This window comes from Manihot esculenta, chromosome 17 (assembly GCF_001659605.2).
Source record: "Manihot esculenta cultivar AM560-2 chromosome 17, M.esculenta_v8, whole genome shotgun sequence".
NCBI lineage: Eukaryota > Viridiplantae > Streptophyta > Magnoliopsida > Malpighiales > Euphorbiaceae > Manihot > Manihot esculenta.
This window is the reverse complement of record NC_035177.2, coordinates 29,016,691-29,035,597: the sequence shown is the minus strand read 5'-3', so window position 1 is coordinate 29,035,597 and position 18,907 is coordinate 29,016,691. Positions and strand designations below refer to the sequence as shown.

Below are 18,907 nucleotides of genomic sequence, written 5' to 3'. Positions count from 1 at the left end.
TATTAAATAAATTATAAATATATTAATTAAATATTTATTACCATTGAATTTAATTTAAATATATTTTTCAAAGTTATTTTAATATAATTTACAAATATTCTATTGAATTAGATTATTATTATCCTTATTATCTTATATTGGTATATTGATATTGATGGGAATGGATTTGGACGTAAAATTATTATATGAAAATAATAACAAGATGGAAATCAATTAAGTCATTGTTAGTCCTTATACTTTAAGCAATAATAATAAAAGAGGAGATTAAAGTATTTAGTGTATGGATAATGGATTCATTGTTTTTTTATTCTTATTCTTGTTTTCTTCATGACTTTTGCCATTCAATTCTCAACTTGGATTGGCAATTTTCTGCCAACTTTTTTGTTTATCCTTATATAATTTTATAATTAATTTAGTTTGTGGTATATAAATATACACATAACAGAGGCACTTTGTAGCCTTTATAAAGTTATACTTTTAGGTTGAAAGCAAAAGGGGCAAATAAAAAATTTCGTATCAGCACATAAATTGCATTATTTTATTAATTTTGTTATCTCAATTTCTTTTTTTTTTAAGTTTATCTGCACTGAAGCAACTAGAACTTTTTTCTTTTTTCTTTTTTTTTTTGTAAAAAAGAAAGAAAACATCTATGATAGTAAGAAATCAATATGGGATAGGCTATTCCTATAGCATCCTCATGAAGGGATATGAAGCAACTATAACATTTGAATAAACTTACACTTTTATTTCCTTTTATGTATATGGCTAGATTATTTCGATAATGATGAATTGACCATATGATTAACACATAAAATTAGAAGTCTGAAAATTCATTAAAAATAATAATAATAATTAATAAAATCCCTCTCGAGCGGTGAAAACTGTGAAATGGAGAATGGATATGTAATTATCCAAACAAAAGGAAGGGCATTTAGTAATTTCACAAAAACACGCTTATTAGTTGCAGGCCGTTGAATTTAGCTTAGGCAGTGATAGCATCTCCGTGAACACAACAACTGTGCAACCTTTGAAACTCATCTCAAAGAAAACTATTTTAAAAAAAAAAATTAAAAAAAAAAAACACATATTTCCTTCCCAAAAAAAAAAACTCAGGACAGAGAATAAAAAGAAAGAAAGAAGATTAAAACGACTAACGAAAGAACGAACGGACCCGTCCTCTCAAAATTAGGTCGCATTTTCATCACTGTCGATTGCTCTTCTTCTTGTTCTTGTTTTTCTTCTTCTCTTAGATCTGATTTCCTTCCATAATTTCTTCATCGTCTTGCTCTTCCTGTGATCTCCCTCAGCTGCGAACCCTAACTAAGAGGAAGTTAATGAAAATGTTTAGATTCGAACAGGAGAAGATCAGGAAACGAATTTAATTTCCGTTTCCTTTCAGGAATTTAAATCTAAGTGACGGAGATTCTCAGGTTTTTCGTGTTTCTCCGGATATGGCCGACGCGCTTTCTGTCGTTCCGGCCTCTGTTCTTCGTAATCTCTCCGATAAGCTTTATGAGAAGCGCAAAAATGCTGCTCTCGAGGTTTATCTCTCTTTTCAGTTCTTAGAATTTCATTTCTAGGGTTTTTTAATGGTTTAGTTTTGTTGGTCTTTTTAATTTTGGGTGTGTGTGTGTTGTAGGTTGAAGGTATAGTGAAGCAGCTGGCGGCTGCTGGGGATCATGACAAGATATCTGCGGTGATCAATTTGTTGACGACGGAGTTCACCTACTCGCCTCAAGCCAACCACCGCAAGGTTTGTAAATGACTTAGGAATGAGAATTCAGTTTGTTTGATTAATCATAAATCATTTGCAAGAAAAGAATTCTTGCACAATAATGCATGAATTCTATTTCGTTCGTAATAATTTTTTTAAAGTTAAAAGAAATTGAATTCTTTCAGTCCAAACATGACAATTGGTGTAGAAAAAACCAATTGAATTGAATCCTCGCAAATTTCTTGATTCCAAATGTGTGGTGGTTGAAATTTTGGATTTGAATCCTCGCTGTTTGGTTTACAATGTTTGTTATTGTGTAATTTTATTATTTTTCACTGTTTATGAATGTAATCTTGTAGGGTGGATTGATAGGGCTAGCTGCTGCAACTGTAGGGTTGACTACAGAAGCAGCCCAACATCTGGAGGTAATTGATCTAACACTACTCTGTAGTTGCTGCTCATTTTGGAACTTTTTCTTCCTTTCCAGTTTTTGTAGCCTAGTCCAGATGTTTTCCCCCTTTATTGGAAATGCGCTCAGTAGAAATGGCTCAACTTCGTCATTGTAAATTCAGTAGAAGCATGTCAGTTACCAGCTTTTTAATTTGCTTATGGTTCTGTTTGATTTAAAGATTCACATGGATGCAATGTTGCATTAAGTTTGTTCTATTTTAAAATGGGACACGTTGATATCTTAAATAATTGAAAATATTTAATTTTTCATTTAATTAGCCTTGATATAAATTCATTACTGCCTTACACTTGTTGACCAACATAGAAGGCTCCTAATTAGAAGGATTCAAACCTTTGGTATTCTAATTAGGCTTGATTTAAGAGATTTTATTCTTATTGGAAATATTACTCATTTAGGTTGATTCTTTCTAGATAAATACTCAAACTCTGTAAAGATCAATTCAATTGGAATAGAATCAGAAATTCTTTTCAAAATTCTTCACGGTATTAGAGCTTCTTTTTTTTTTTTTTTCTGATTTTAGGGTTTAAATTCAATTTTTCTCTTAGAATTTCTAAAACCTTGTATCTACCTTTTTGGTACTACCCTATCTAGGAACTTTTTTCATCTCACCGCCCCTGCCAGTAGGGTCGTCTGACCGTCGCCGTCCAGCTCTGATGCCGGAAAGCCATGCGTGTGAGGCTCACGCGCCCTCGCAAGATTCTGTGTCTTTTTCACATGCCGGCATGTGTGACATTTTTCGGTGGTCTGTTTCGACGCGATCCTTTCCTTCATATTCGCTTTCAAGTTGCACCTCTGACCTGTGTGGACCCGTGAGTTGGTTCATCTTTTTCCAGCGTGGGAGATGTTTTCCGTCAATGATGCTTCTAGCAAACTCGCTTTCAAGTCGCGTTTCTATTATGCTAGACTCGTGCCTTTTTTGCTAGTGAACATTAATTCTTTCTTTAGTAACAATAATTTTTCACCCTTTTTGATAGGAAAAGGGTGATTTTTTCTTGAAATGACAGTGACTTGTGTGGGTAATGTAAGGACTTTTGATAATGCTTTTGTTTCGTCTCTTGATTCTGCCCCACAGATTATTGATTTTGGCGCAAATAGACATACGATGGGCTCCTCTCACATATGCAAGCTGATTTTTACATTTTGCGATACTTGAAGTCTGTTCCTGGGAAAAGTCTTCTATTCTCTAAATACGGTCATTTTCGCATACATTCATTCATAGATGTAGATTGGGCTGGATTCCTTGACGATAGAAGGTCGACTAGTGGTTACTGTACACTTGTGGGAGAAAATCTTGTCACTTGGGGAAGCAAAGTGTTTCTCCAAGTGTTGTTGCTCGGTCAAGTGCTGAGGCGGAATGTAGAGCGATGGCATAAAGTGTTTATGAACTCCTATCGTTGCAGAGATTGTTGGAGGAATTGAAACTATCAGAAAGGGAGCACATAGAGATTGATCGACACTTCATTAAAGAGAAGTTAATAAATGGCGTTTTGAGGTTAGATCATTTGACTTTCGATGATCAGCTAGCTAGTTGATGTGTTTATCAAATGGCTCAACAACAAGGCCTACGATTCCTTGGTTTGCAAGTTGGACATGTGCGATATCTATGCACAAATTTGATGGGGAGTGTTGACCAACATAGAAGGTTCCTAATTAGGAGGATTCAAATATTTGAGATCTAATTAGGCTTGATTTAAGAGATTTTATTCTTATCGTAAATATTTCTAATTTAGGCTGATTCTTTGTGTATAAATACTCAAATCTTATAAAAATTAATTCAATTGGAATAGAATAAAAAATTCCTCTCAAAATTCTTCAACGCCTTTTCCCCTTCCCCTCTAAATTTCTACTTTGATTGATCACTTGCTATATTTTTATTCAAGAAACATTTGGATATTATTTTGGATCTGGTAATAAAATATGAATGTTATTTCTATTGAAATGAAATTCAATTATAGAATGAACTAATAGCCTGTTGTAGGGTTTAGATATTTATTGTCAGCATGTCCAGAAGAAATTCCAGGCCAATTTGACCAAATTCTGATATTGCAAGGCAAAGTACTTGATGCATTTTTGTACATGTTTATTTGTCCACTATGGCCTTGTCCGCAAAAGAGCATAAAGTATGGTAAAATGACAAGAAGATAGTAAGTGCTTGTAAGCGACACTAAAATGAGGTTTGGACTTCTGTTATCAGAGTGTCCACACCAGTTCAACCTGTCTTGAGTCCTGATTTTGCAACACAAAATACGTAGTGCTTTTGAAAGATTTTTATTTGCGACTATGGCATTGTCCACAAGAAGCAGTAAGTATTGTACTGAAGGCCATTAACCATTGCTTTGAGTATTTTCTGTATGCTTTTTGTGTGTGTGTATTGGGTAGGGTAGGGAAGGAGAGAGATGGGAATTGCATTCTTATGTCATAATTTATGCTATTACTTTTGCTAATGCAATATTGTGATTACAAGCTTAAGGACAAAATTTCTATGAAATAATAACTGAAGGATGTCCCAGCATGTTATGTTATGTAATGATTTTAATTGGAATTATAATCATTGCTGAAAAATTTTCCACTATACTCATCTTTTGCTTTTAATGCATCTTCCAGCAAATTGTGCCGCCTGTGCTTAATTCTTTTTCTGACCAAGATAGCAGAGTTCGTTATTATGCTTGTGAAGCCCTATATAACATTGCAAAGGTTAGAATAGATGTGGTTGATTTATATTTCATGGTGGTCTTTTTTTTGTGCCCTCTTGATATAACATGCCTTAATGTGCCATATTTTATTAACATGCAGGTGGTGAGAGGAGATTTTATTGTATTCTTTAACCAAATTTTTGATGCCCTATGTAAACTTTCAGCAGACTCAGATGCCAATGTACAAAGTGCTGCTCATCTTTTGGATCGACTTGTAAAGGTAAATTGCCTAAGCTACAAGTATTTGCTGGTTACATATCTTTGTTGATAGGAGCCTCCTTAAACTTGAAATCAGTTCTCATATGGTTCCATAATGAAACAGGACATTGTTACTGAAAGTGATCAATTCAGGTATGTTAATGTTGGATAGGCCAATAATAGCTAGAGATTTTTATCAACTGCTCTTTTATTATGTGTTTTTAAATTTTTATGATGTCCTTTGTCAGCATTGAAGAATTTATACCGTTGTTGAGAGAACGCATGAATGTCCTAAACCCCTATGTTCGCCAATTTTTGGTTGGATGGATCACCGTGTTGGACAGTGTTCCAGATATAGATATGCTGGGTTTTCTGCCAGATTTTCTTGATGGTAAATTTCATTTCTTATAAAAAATCTGTATGCTTCTTTAATTTGTATTTTTATATTTCTTTCTAATTCGAATATGTACTCACAAACTTCCATGTCAACGTCAGGTTTGTTTAATATGCTGAGTGATTCTAGCCATGAAATCAGACAACAAGCTGATTCTGCTCTTTCTGAGTTTCTCCAAGAGATCAAGAACTCCCCAGTAAGACTTCTGCTGATGTTAAATCCCAAATTTTGCTCTTGTAGTTTCTGCTTCCTGGTCACTTGCCTTAGAAAAGCTTGTGCACTCTGTGGATTTGCTTGTTAAAAACTTCTATAATTTTATATCTAGCATACCCCCCCCCCCCCCCAAAAAAAAAAAAGAAAAAAAAAAAGACAAAGAAAAGAAAAGAAAAACAAAATCTTTGTTCATTTGTAATTTTCTGACTCGAGCAGTGCTACTGTTGAAGTCTGTAGATTATGGTCGTATGGCTGAGATACTGGTGCAAAGGGCGGCTTCTCCAGATGAATTTACTCGTTTAACTGCGATCACATGGGTAAGTAGATTCATAGTAAATGTGTATATACATATGTACTTATTGGCATTATTTGCTAATATCATCTCTGATGTCTTTTTGGGCAATAGAATTTTGGAGCAGTTGTTGCAATTTATTGTTCCATATGGATTATTTCAGTTTTTTTTATATTATTCTGTGCAGATAAATGAATTTGTAAAACTTGGTGGGGATCAACTTGTTCCTTACTATGCTGATATCCTGGGAGCCATTCTGCCATGTATATCAGACAAAGAAGAGAAAATTAGAGTGGTAAGTTGGATGATGATTTAAACTTTTGGAAAAAATAAATTGAAGTATCAGTTGTCTAAGGCATTCTATGCTTTCTTTCTTGGTCTTAAAGGTTGCTCGTGAAACCAATGAAGAACTTCGTGCAATAAAGGCTGATCCTGCTGAAGGATTTGATGTTAAAGCAATACTCTCCATTGCAAGAAGGTGTAGTTTCATAAATTGTGATTAAAAAGAGGGAGAAAATAGGTTTTAAAATGTTGCTAGTAATTTTCTTTTTGACATAGCACTTCTGTATTGCAAAATAAGAATTGCTGACTAGGGTCCCTTGTTTAAGGTAGTCATACGGTTCATAATAAGCTATCAATGTTAAAAAAATGACCTTACATTTGTTGTTGATCTTTTCAACATTCAGCCAATTGTCCAGTGAGTGGGAGGCCACACGAATTGAAGCACTGCACTGGATATCAACACTCCTAAACAGGCATCGGGCTGAGGTAATGATGCATCATCTATAAATGCTATACATCTTGTATTTGTTTGTTGTTTTGAAAATTTTTATATCACAGGCTGTAGCAAAATAATCTTTTTCTATAATTTTTTAAAAAGGCTCATGTAGTTGAAACATCAACCATTCTGTCCCCAATGATTCCAAAAGCGCATTTTCCTGCATCTTCTTAGGGGTGTTCGGTTCTGGTTTCGATTCCAGAATCAAACCTTCAGTTCATTGATTTTTAGGAACCATACTGGAGATGAAATTGAACCTTCAGTTCTTTGATGTTTAAGAACAATATTTTGTTTCCTGTTTTCATCCAGTTCTAAGCAATTTCAATGCAGTCCAGTTCTAGTTCCAATTTCATTTCAGTTCAAGACTTGGTTTTACACGTAAATTTACAACATTCTTATGTTTGTTTTAAATGGTAAAAACAAACTTAAATTTCTAACTCAGAACAACAATAATACTAATTGTAAAATGATAATATATTATATGTAGTTCTTAGTAATATTATTATATTATTTCTAAATATTTTTTAATTGTATAATCTTTTATTAAAAGATACATATGTAACATGTGATATAATTATATATTATGGATTATAAGGTAGATTAATGGATTTATGACTAAAATTATTGAAAAAGTAGTAGAAAATAAATGACAATATTAAATTATATACACTTATAATTATAGCTACTTAGGTTATATAAATATATATATTACAATCTTAATTAATTATATACACTTCAAACGAGTGTTAGTGGAACTTTCATTCAGGGGGACAAAAAACATGTTATTTTATTAGGGAGCATGAGATGGCCATGCTATCGAGAAACATGATTCATGTCCTCCACTTTCAGTGCAGCACTACTTTGGGTTCATGTAATCTGTTCACTGATTATTTTTCTTTTTTTGAGTTTTGGTTCTTAATTGAATCTGGTTAGTGCCTCATGTTTAATTTCCAATATGAAACAGGTCTTAAGTTTTCTGAATGATATATTTGATACCCTTCTAAAAGCACTTTCAGATCCTTCGGATGAGGTAATTATGTACTAGTGATTGTGTTTTTCATCTTCCATGGTTTTTTTTTATTTTAATTTTGCAGAATATGTTAGACTGAAATGATACCCCTTAGTTTTTTCACTTTTGTGTTATTTAGCCCTATGAAGGATTCATGTAGTTGACCCCAACTGGATTGGATTTAAGGCTTAGGTGATTTTTATTTTATGTTCCTTCTGCACCATATTCACTTCTTTTCTTGACACTTCACCTGCATGTGGTTTAGAAAAGGTGTGAATGCCATAACATTAGAGCACATGGAACCGGAAAAAAATTGTCTCCATTGAGATAAAAAGATCTGGGCATCTATTTCTGATTTCCATATGCTTATTTGCTTTCCATATCTTCTATAAATCACCTTGTAGCAAATTAACAAAAGTGAATCACAGGATTGCAAAGATGAGATACACCAAACTATGGTGTGTTAAACATGCATGCTTTGAACTTTACGTTCATGTATTCAGTTGCGTAAAATCTCTCATGTCATTAGAGTATTAGTCTGTACTTTGTCAAATTGTGTGAAAGAGCGTCTTGCACTGAAAGTACTATTAGTTATGGTAGAAGTGTAAATTCAGAAGTCATAAAATAGGAAAAGAAACTGAAATTTGGGTCATAGTATTCTGTAGTGCAACTTTTTTTTTTTCTTTTTGATGTATAAGAAAGTTACTTCTAATTGCTTTTTCCTGCTTCATGATAGCTCTTCTTTTATTGAAGATAAATTCAAGCAATCTTAGATTTGATCTTATTGAGTTCCTATTCTAACTATTATTTCTTTTATAGATCAAATTTGCATTTTTCTAATGCTGTGTCCTATTTTGTAACTTCTAGTCTCTCATTTGTTTATTTTGGTGCAATTCTGAACATCTTTCCAGGTGGTTCTTCTCGTTCTTGAGGTTCATGCATGCATAGCAAAAGATCCACAACATTTCCGTCAACTTGTTGTTTTCTTAGTGCATAATTTCCGTATTGATAATTCTCTTCTGGAAAAGTGAGTGTGTTTCCCTTCTAGTTTCTTTTCCTCTTCTTCTTCTTCTTCTTTTCTCAATTTTTTGATTTAGTTATTCTCAATTATTCACATCGTGTCTCAGGCGTGGTGCTTTGATAATCCGAAGACTCTGTGTACTATTAGATGCTGAAAGGGTCTATCGGGAACTCTCTACAATACTAGAGGGTGAAGCTGATCTGGATTTTGCATCAATTATGGTTCAGGTGTGGTCATTCTTCCGAAAAGTAAATCGCTGCAAATTATTGAAGTTCACATAAATCAGTTTTTGTTATGATATGGCTGAAACCTTTGAATATAGAGTAAAGTTTATTGTTTTTCAATTTCAATATTTTAACTCCAATGGTGTATTTTGTGTATTTACTCATCTCGTGTTTTTTCAGGCTCTAAATTTGATCTTACTTACCTCTTCTGAACTAGCTGAGCTTCGGCAACTTTTGAAGCAATCACTTGTAAATCCTGCTGGAAAAGACTTGTTTGTTTCTTTGTATGCTTCATGGTGCCATTCACCTATGGCAATTATAAGCCTTTGCCTATTAGCACAGGTAAATAGTAAAATTTTTCATGCCCAAAACCTTGCTTTTGTCTCTGTCTCTGATTTTGTTGTACTTGTGATCATTTGTTTTCAGACATACCAGCATGCAAGTGTGGTGATTCAGTCACTGGTAGAGGAAGATATCAATGTCAAATTCTTGGTCCAGCTCGATAAATTGATTCGCTTGCTAGAAACCCCCATCTTTGCTTACCTCAGATTGCAGGTGCGTAATTGAAACTTCATAATTTACCTTTCTACCTGCTTAAATTATCATGCTTAAATGTGACATACTTACCAAGGATGTAGAATTCCTTGATGTTTCATTTCTTTGTGCATGTTTTGGTGATTAATTATTGCATGAGCATCTTCTGTCCATGTCCTAAATTAAAAAGTCAGTCTGCTAGTTGGACTCTTTTGTTTGTCATATTTCTTTGTTTTCCTCTGGATATTCCTTGCAAGGTTGGTCTAATGGAGATTTCAGATTGTTACTTTTGATGGTGTGCTGATACCAAACAAAGCCCCTGGGGCGGATGTTTTGTCAATGAATGAACATTTCTGTGTTGTTTATGTTGTAATATAATCCCTCCCTGTACATGGGACACAGTGGTGGCTCAACATACAAGTGATGTATGATTATTATTGTTAAAACTGTCTTCTGTATTTCCTGGACTAATTGTAGTTGGCTGCTTATCATACATTTACATAAATGATCTGTATGTTTTCTGATTAATGCCATTCAACTTTTCGTAGATTATGATGGTTGGTTAGTTTTCTATTCCTGCATTTGCCTGCCTTATTAAGTGGGAATATTTTCTCGAGTTTCAGAGCTATTTTTGGGTTTTTGCAGCTTCTTGAACCCGGAAGGTACACATGGTTATTAAAGGCTTTGAATGGTCTCTTGATGTTACTGCCGCAGGTATACCTGACATTATATAGTTCTAGTGTTGAAATTTCATTGTCACTGTAATGGGCAAAGGTAGCTACTTTAACATTGCATGTGCTAATGCTTCATATCTGTTACATTTATGTTTGAACATGTGTGGTTGTGAAGGATGAGGAGTTGCCATTTGCATGTGTGCCCTGTTGTATTCCGTTTCTCCTTGTGCATTTTAAATATAGGATATAAGTTCTTCCACTATTCTATGATTTTAGTATTTGGAAGGAGAGATGCAAAAAGATCATTTCTGCGAGAGGCTTCTAAATCAAAGAATTGATAGGAGAGTGAATGTTGGATTCCTCATTTTTTATTTCAGCATGTATTGCATTAGTAATTGTTAATTAATGGTTTCTATTAGTGTGTGGACCCTTACATGCTTTTGTATTTGATCCTTGGATACAGCAAAGTGCTGCTTTTAAGATATTACGGACCCGTTTAAAAACCGTCCCTTCATATTCCTTCAATGGTGATCAAATTAAGCGAACATCATCAGGAAACCCATACTCTCAAATTCTACATCACATTCCAAGTGGATCACAAATCTCTGAGGATGGTGATGTAAATCAGGATGTCGGGAATTCTAGTCTGCATAATGGAATTAATTTTGGCTTAAGGCTTCAACAGTTTGAACAAATCCAGCACCAGCATCGCATGCATGTAAAGGCACAAATACAGTCGCGCAACAGTTCTACTTCATTGAAGGTTTGCATAATTTCTTTGAAAGTTGTTAATGAAGGCTTGCTTGTGCTTTATCTTTAAATGATAATGTGCGCTGTTATATGTGCAGGAAATACAAAGACCAGAAGATACCCGTCGACAGCCTCCTGCAGCAGAGATGAATAGGCCTCCTTCAAGATCATCTAGGAGAGGCCCAGGACAGCTACAGCTTTGAACACGGTGGTGTTTCCTGCCTTAGTTTTGGAGTCAATTGTACACTCATCCCAGCATGCAGGGGAATGGTTAAGATCTGGTATAACTTGTAAAATTGTATATCGTAGCATATTCTGTTAAAATTTGTGGAGGTTGGGAATGGTTAAAAAATTGGGTTTTGAACTAAGATAAGCTTGGGCTTTCCTGAGCTATTCTTTTCTTTGTAAACAGAAACAGAGCATGCCCATTTGGTTCTTTTATTTTTTTTCATTGAAAGCCATATGGGCAAAAGAGCAAAATATTTAGAGAATATGCAGTTTGTTTTTGTCTAGTCCACAGATGTTATGGTGACCTTATAAAGGATTCGGTCAATTCCATGTACACATCATTCTTCGCAAATTTATGCATATATTATTTTTTTTCCCCAGGAAAAAAAAATTCTTTGTATTTCCCTTTCACACTTGAATTAGTACTTACTAGTTCTGAAGGACCACTGCCATGAGTTTAGTAGTTGAATTTGTCCTGGTAATTTATATATATGCGGAGGACCAGTCGAGTTGTGCCTTTCGCCAGATATTTTGTATTGGTGGCATATTCCTCACTTTTTGCACTGTAATGCGAAAAATTTGAGTAAATCCATAGAATCAAAGGTGTAGAATTCAAAAATATTAAGTAACTGTAGAAATCTATTGGGCCATATGCTATATGCAACCGTTTTTTGTCCAGGGGGAGAGTATTGAAAATAGGTTATATTGCTGTCTGGAGAAATGAAAAGCGGACCGAGATTATAACAAACCGTATCCGTTACTAGAAATATTTCATGATAATTGTTGTTTTAGAGTTGTTTTACCAAATTATGTCAATTAAAAAAATTTTAGAATAACATTAATTTATATTTTTATTAGTTTTAAGTTATTTAATAATAATATGTGAAAAAAGTATAACTATTTAAAGGGTGTTTTAATTAAATTATTATAAATTTTTTAAAATTGAGGCTATTAATTAGTTTTATTAGTTTGATTTCATTCTGAATTCGAAATTTATAAAACAAACTGTCAGTGACAAATCACGTTAATACGAAGTTGAGTTATTATGGGTGATCAGCCAATAATATGTCCTCTACTACAGTAGTATTCAAATCACGTGCTGTAGAAATCGTATGGGACAAAAATTAGCCGAGATTGGTATACAGAAGAGACAGCATGAGCATCCATTTGAAATTGAGACGCAATGTTCCTTCCTCGTCAGCATCCATTGGATCAAATGAGATTTGTATGTATCTTTAGTTTCTTCACTTCGTTTTCATTGTATTACATACCCAAGACTCCAAAGATGTCTTCAACTAAAAGTTGAGACTAAATTGACCTCCAATAATAGGATCGATGATTGGAGGAAATTTAGAATTATTGGGGTTCTTAAATATGTTTTGTTGAATGGTAATTGAGATTTCCTTGTGGCTTTATGGACTGCTGCATTACCCTTATTGTCACACTCATTTAGTATTGAAGAATCAACTAATTATACGCCCTCAACTATAACAATGATATGGCCCTTTACTGCCATATAGAGAGCAGAGAACAAATTTATTTAAATCCAATTTATAGTGGGCTCAAGAGATAACATGTAAGGAGATTCACATAAATTAGATTTAGGTAAGAATTGCCCAGAAAAGAAGTTACTGCTTTTTCAATTTCATACAGATAATTCATGGATCATGATCTAAGTCCATTCCATTTGCAGATATGCTTATAGGCTTTTCTTTTTGCTGGATAATATTAATGGTTAAAACCATAATGTAATTGAATTTTTTTTTTTATGAAAAATGATTTAATTATTAAGTTTTATTCTGTTAATAAAGTAATTTTTTTATTAAAATTTATTATTAGATTATTAATCAATCACAATTTTAGTACATGATGATTCAATGTAATCAAATATATGGACATCTAGGCTATAATTTAATTCGATAATAAGATTAGTCCTGATTATTTTGATGAAGAGCGAATGATTTTAAAATTTTTATATGAATTTTTCTACGTTCGATTTTAAAAAGAAAACTGTAAAATATGAAAAAATAGTCAGAAATCTACAGACAAGTGCTAAGAAGAGAAAATGATTCTCTTTTGAGTTGAATTATAGTACATATATCTTTGATCATTCTGATATTTTTGTGTCACGTCTCATTAAATTGGTATGAAGTATTCTCTCGTAAGTGTGTCAAATAATTAATTAATAAAGAGCGGTTGACTAATAAATGTAAAATCGGTTAGTTCGTACCAGTGTAACGTTCAAGTCAAATATGTGGAATAAAGTAAAATTTGCTCTTATGCTTTCTTTAAAAGTATTTGCATGTTTCATATCCTGTTAGTTACATAAGTTCATTTTTTTGCCCGTGCATCTATGATTTCGATACTGCACGGTTGATGCATAAGAGATCAGCATCTTGTTCTAATTTTGTGAGCTTTGAAGGGTCTGTCCTTTTATTCTTGATTTTGATTAGGTCAAAAATATTATTATGATTTTTGTATGTCATGAAAAATTCTGTGTTCAGTGAACTAATTTGATTAAATTTATAAAATCTTTTAAATTTAGTGCAATTTCATTAAACTTATGAAACCTTTTAAATTTGGTACACAAGTGTCATGATTTTAAAGAAATTTATTAATCTTATTATTAAAAAACTTTATTAATCTTATTATTTATATACTATCTGATTTAAAAACAAAAGAGGTTCATTCTCGGTAAATTTAAGATTCATAATAATTTAATATTTTATATTGAATTGACTTTTTTAATTTATAATTGGATAATAATGAGTTTATCATGATAAATATTTTATTAATAAAATCTAAATTTTAGAAATTAAATTCAAAAATTAAGATATTTTTTAAAAATTTTAGAGATTATATTATAAATTATTTTTATTTTTTCATTCTTTTATTTTTTACGATCAATTTGATTATAAAGATCAATAAAAACTAAATTATATTTCCAAATTTACATTTTCTTTCATCTTGAAGATCAATAAAAACTCAAAATCTTTTATTTATTCATTGCCCATAATTATAATTATGACTGCTAGATTTCACCACCTCACCTCGATCTGAGACCTGACTCATGATAACAGTCCATTACTTGAAAACTCTTAAACCTCTCGCATCAATTAGGTTCAGCCCGTTCGGCCTGAAGACGGACTCCCTCTAAAGCCTCTCAATCAGGTCGGTCCAGTCCTTTCAGCCTAGTCTAAGATCAAACTTCCCTAAACTTCAGTTCTAATCTCATCTTCCAGCCCAGTCCGTAGGGGAAGAGAAAAGATAGCCGACCCATTCGCCTAGTAAATCAATTCGCATGCGTACCATGGAAAATTAAATGATCATGGCAGAGACAAGTGACCACAGTGAGACTGTTCCTCCTCAGACTAAGTTCACTCAACATTATCAATGAACAAATAAAAAAAAAAATTGTGATCTTTTCACATTCTTTTAAAGGCCTGCCATTGAAATCAAACCTCATTAATTTGTGAAACATGCAAACACTTTTAAAGAAAGCACAAGAGCAAATTCCCTTCACAAAAAAGCACATATATAATATATTCCCATTTTCCCTCTCAGAAAACTTCATTTTAGGAACCTACCTCCAGGCTCTAGTTATGGGCTTTAAAGAGCTTTTCCACCTCAAGAAATCTAAGAAATCAGATGATTCTTCTGTTGATTCATCCACTGTTGCTCCTCCATTCACCGGATCGAGATCTCAGTCCTTCAAACTCAACACCCAGCTTGAAGAACTTGAGCAAGTTTTCAAGAAATTTGATGTCAATGGAGATGGGAAGATCTCCTCCTCTGAGCTTGGCTCCATTATGTCCAGCCTCGGCCACCAGGCCAACGAGGAGGAGCTGCGTAAGATGATCACTGAATTCGATGCCGATGGAGATGGGTTCATCGATTTTCAAGAGTTTGTACAGTTGAATACACAAGGGGTTGATACTGATGAAGTTCTAGAGAATTTGAAGGATGCTTTCTCTGTTTACGACATTGATGGAAACGGGTCGATTTCTGCAGAGGAGTTGCATAAAGTGATGGCCAGCCTCGGCGAGGACTGCTCTATTGCAGAGTGCAAGAAAATGATTAGTGGAGTCGATAGTGACGGCAATGGGATGATCGATTTTGAGGAGTTCAAGGTCATGATGACGGTGGGTGTTAAATGGGAATCCAATAATGGTCTCAGTTGAATCAATGGTTCTGCGGCGGCATAAGAGGTGGTTCTGGGTTCTGAGATCTAATAGCTTCCATTTTCTGATTTGTTTTTTTTTGTGTTTGCTTGATTTTGATCAGAAACACTGTGAATATTATTTCGATGCAACACAGTGGTTTATCATTACTTTTGTCTAATGGGTTTCTTCTTCTTCTTCTTCTTCTTCTTCTCCTTCTTTCCATGGATTTTGATCTTCCGAACTGTGAATGGGCACTTTTGATTATATTTGAAAGATCTCACGTAATTCGAAATTTCATATTTAGGATAGTAATTTTTTAATTTATTTCAATTTATAATAATTCAGATAGGTTGAAAATTGAACAAATAATTGAGATAAGATAGGAGTGGATAGAAATCAAATGGATTTATCTGGATTTTGTTTGATTTGATGGAAAATGAAAATACAGCAGCTAGGAAACGTGGGATATTGATGACCCAATTGGTTGGAGGACTTCCAATAACATGGGAAAGTTTCAACCCAGTTTGACTTAAATTGCATATTCATCTTCAAGAAGCTTTTTCAAAACTCACCACTCCTTTAATAAAAGGATTGGCTTTCGTTTAGTGGGTAATAGAGCCGTTTTAAAGAATATGAAAATTCAAATTCAAATCCTAATAAAAAAATGTTGGTTTTCTTTTAATGAAAATCTTTAAAAAAAAAAAAAAAAAAGAAAAGAAAAAACTGTTGAAGCGACTGCTAAATTGATGGTGGGCTTTTTGAAAGGTTTAAGTGTTTAAGCTATGGAAAACTCTGGCCCAACTAAGAATCAATATTTTACTGTTCTAATAATATAAAGAGATTAAATTTTAATTAAAATTAAAATATTTTAATTAAATTATAATATAAAAAATAAAAAATTCATTAAAAAAATTTAATCTTGGAATTGAATTCAACTAGATCGTTTAATTCATATTGAATTTTGGCACTGTTACAGAACAGTGTGATTGCAATGGGACACTTCCCCACCAAAACATATAATGGATGATGAATCATTGTTGAGATGGGGTGTTTCATCTTCAACTGAAATTGCCATCAAATCAGAATTCAGAAAAAATCTCTAATCATACAGGTGATGAGAGTTCAAATGGGGTCTGCTGCTGCAGCATGGTGATGTAAAAGGTGGCAGTTTTGTTAGATATGCAGTTGGCCAAAACCGTTAAAGTTTTGAGTCGTCATATGGGTTCAGCGACCGACACTTGTATGGCAGCCCCAGCAGCGCATGTGAAGTCATGATGATGAGAAGCAGAAATTGGGCTGAGGCTCAAGGGGAAGAATAAAATATTGGCGTTTTCTTTTCTTCATGTTGGGAGGAAGGTTGGTGGTGTGAGATACTTTTTGTTTAAAATCGGACCTTCTCCTTTGCCAAATCATTACGCATGCTCGCTTGCTAACTATCTTGTGGGCTATGACACCATCCCTTTCAAAAAATTATTTTCAACTTCCATCTTGTTCAAAAAATTAACTTTTTAAGAATTCTCTTATAAAAAGAAAAGAACTCAATTTTTTTAATTATAAAAAAATTAAAATTGTAAATGGATTTGCAATGAATTTTTTTTGGGCAGAGAAATTCTCCATATAAAATTGATGAAGGATGAAACTATCTCAAGAATGAAAATAAAATAAAGAGAAAAAACGAAAAGGAAAGATTTCATCACATCTTTAATTAACTTTCTACCTTTTATCTCTTGATCAAAGATATGTACAGAGTACAGAATCTCAAAAACAGAGCAACTGGACTAGAGGCAGAGCCTAAAAGCCGACGAGAGGGGGGGGGGGGGGGAAGAGGTGATATACCTAGAAATAAGAGCAAATAAAAAGATTTCTAAACCCATCAAGGAGCATCTGCTACGCTGAAAATTTTCACCATGATATTCATAAACGATCTCTGGTAAACCTTCCATTAGTTTCCGACTGAGATGGGTCTCTCCGCTAAACCCAGAGGCGAACGCGAGCGTTCCCTTGTGATCTTGTATATAACACGTCGCATCTCCGTCTGCTTCAGCCCCGGATGCTGGATCTTCTTGAATTCTTGTTTGATCTTTATGACTTGACTGTGAATTGGAAGACAACCCACCTCTCCATCTCCATGATAGCTTTTGTTGTGCTTGACGTGCTTCTCCTCCATTTGGTAGCCGAAATTGATCTCCAAACCACTTCTTGTTTAAGGGGGGGTGTTAAAGAAAGAGATCACACTTTAGGGTCTGCACACCTGCTTGTGAAAAGTCCTAAACGAATTGGGAAGTATATATATTAGAAGGAAGAGGGGAAAAAGGACAAGTTTTGGTCATTAAGGAAGGTGATAGACAATGGCATTTAAGTTGCTCCATTTGTTACCATTTTAAGAGGGATCCGTTGAACCGTGTAAGCAATCAGCAATGACATGATTATGTGATTTTATACCAAAATTGCCCTTTTGTTTTAAGTATATTTCCTTTCTTCTTCTTTTTTTTCCCCTATTGGGCTGGCTAGGCAACTGCTTTCACACACATTAAGCCAATACACATTCCTTCTGTTATGTACACATCAATTTCCAGCGGCGGATTCACAAAGGCTCAATCTAAATATCAGATTTATAAAAAAAAGTAATATACATGAAAAAAGAGAATGGTATACAAAGATAATCATATAATAAAATCAACTAAAAATCTTGAATTTTAGCAATGTTGGAAAGTATTAAAAAATATGTAATGTTTTAAGAAATTACATGAATACCCCTTTGGATCTGCCCTCATTCAAATCACTTCCAAAATAATGCAGATTCACTGTCTACTTGTCTTCAATAAAAGAATATAATTAAAATAATAAATTTTTATATTTTCTTTCTAACACATTCCCTCTTTTAATTAATTATTGAAATTAATAAAATTTTATTTTTTAATACATATTAGATAAGTTAATTAATATATTATTGACATTGTATATAAAACAAAAATTTAAATTAAAATTAAAATTAAAATGTTGAGCACATGTAAAGGCAAAAGCACATCGTACTAGCACCGAATTCAGTGAAAACAACGTAATTAATGAGAGCTTCTTGACCTGAAAAACATGGCTTCATTCCTACCTCCTTTTTCACATGTTCCTCCGACCACATTCAACTCTCTATGCGGCCGGCGCCCTCTCAGTCCAGCTATAACAATGCAATTATCAGCAGCATGCTCTGTTATGAACTAATAGTTTATCGTTGGAGCATCTCGTCAATAACTCGCTATACTAAAAATGAGAGAAATACCGTTCTTGTTTTTTTTTTTTTTCATTCCATATCGTAAAAAAAAACAGGAGGATAAAAGAAAATTCTAATATCTAAATTTTATATTAAAAAAATCAATTATCATAATCTATATTTTTATTAAAATTTAATATATTTACTATTTTTTATGAATAATTTTACAAAAAATAATTAAAATAAATTTAATATGATTATGTATGATAAAAAAATTTAAGTTAAAATTAAATTTTTTATTTTAAATGATAAAATTATAAAGAAAAAAAATTAAATTTTATAAAA

The 18,907-nt window shown here is 33.2% G+C and overlaps 3 protein-coding genes across 5 annotated transcripts; 2 read left to right on the top strand and 1 right to left on the bottom strand.

The window, feature by feature from the left end:
- The first annotated feature begins 1,046 nt into the window (after positions 1 to 1,046).
- Positions 1,047 to 11,530, top strand: LOC110605073 (protein VAC14 homolog). Of its 3 annotated transcripts, XM_021743374.2 has the most exons (21): positions 1,047 to 1,189; positions 1,308 to 1,541; positions 1,640 to 1,753; positions 2,074 to 2,139; positions 4,791 to 4,880; positions 4,980 to 5,099; positions 5,202 to 5,230; positions 5,326 to 5,468; positions 5,573 to 5,667; positions 5,915 to 6,001; positions 6,164 to 6,271; positions 6,363 to 6,454; positions 6,663 to 6,744; positions 7,719 to 7,784; positions 8,675 to 8,790; positions 8,891 to 9,011; positions 9,189 to 9,350; positions 9,435 to 9,563; positions 10,188 to 10,256; positions 10,680 to 10,979; positions 11,065 to 11,530. In XM_021743374.2, the coding sequence occupies exons 2-21, from the start codon at positions 1,452 to 1,454 to the stop codon at positions 11,167 to 11,169; spliced, it is 2,184 nt and encodes a 727-aa protein (XP_021599066.1). In that variant the 5' UTR covers positions 1,047 to 1,189; positions 1,308 to 1,451; the 3' UTR covers positions 11,170 to 11,530. The 3 variants fall into 3 exon arrangements, with proteins under 3 accessions (XP_021599066.1, XP_043808454.1, XP_021599065.1); XM_021743373.2 differs by having other exon boundaries at positions 1,077 to 1,541; XM_043952519.1 differs by lacking the exon at positions 10,188 to 10,256 and having other exon boundaries at positions 1,074 to 1,541.
- A 3,111-nt stretch (positions 11,531 to 14,641) lies between these two features.
- Positions 14,642 to 15,535, top strand: LOC110605001 (probable calcium-binding protein CML25). The gene has a single exon (XM_021743287.2). It carries the CDS (start codon positions 14,674 to 14,676, stop codon positions 15,373 to 15,375), a length of 702 nt encoding a protein of 233 aa, XP_021598979.1. The 5' UTR covers positions 14,642 to 14,673; the 3' UTR covers positions 15,376 to 15,535.
- A 1,492-nt stretch (positions 15,536 to 17,027) lies between these two features.
- LOC122722189 lies at positions 17,028 to 17,757 on the bottom strand. The gene has a single exon (XM_043952317.1). The coding sequence runs from the start codon at positions 17,522 to 17,524 to the stop codon at positions 17,300 to 17,302; it is 225 nt and encodes a 74-aa protein (XP_043808252.1). The 5' UTR covers positions 17,525 to 17,757; the 3' UTR covers positions 17,028 to 17,299.
- Positions 17,758 to 18,907: the final 1,150 nt, after the last annotated feature.

Excerpts from the sequence above, each read along its gene's own strand:
- LOC110605073 (XM_021743374.2), top strand. The coding sequence starts at position 1,452 with ATGGCCGACGCGCTTTCTGTCGTTCCGGCCTCTGTTCTTCGTAATCTC. Across the intron at positions 5,668-5,914 it reads AAGAGATCAAGAACTCCCCA|TCTGTAGATTATGGTCGTAT; the intron begins GTAAGACTTCTG and ends CTACTGTTGAAG. Across the intron at positions 6,272-6,362 it reads AAGAAGAGAAAATTAGAGTG|GTTGCTCGTGAAACCAATGA; the intron begins GTAAGTTGGATG and ends TTGGTCTTAAAG.
- LOC110605001 (XM_021743287.2), top strand. The coding sequence starts at position 14,674 with ATGCAAACACTTTTAAAGAAAGCACAAGAGCAAATTCCCTTCACAAAA.
- LOC122722189 (XM_043952317.1), bottom strand. The coding sequence starts at position 17,524 with ATGGAGGAGAAGCACGTCAAGCACAACAAAAGCTATCATGGAGATGGA.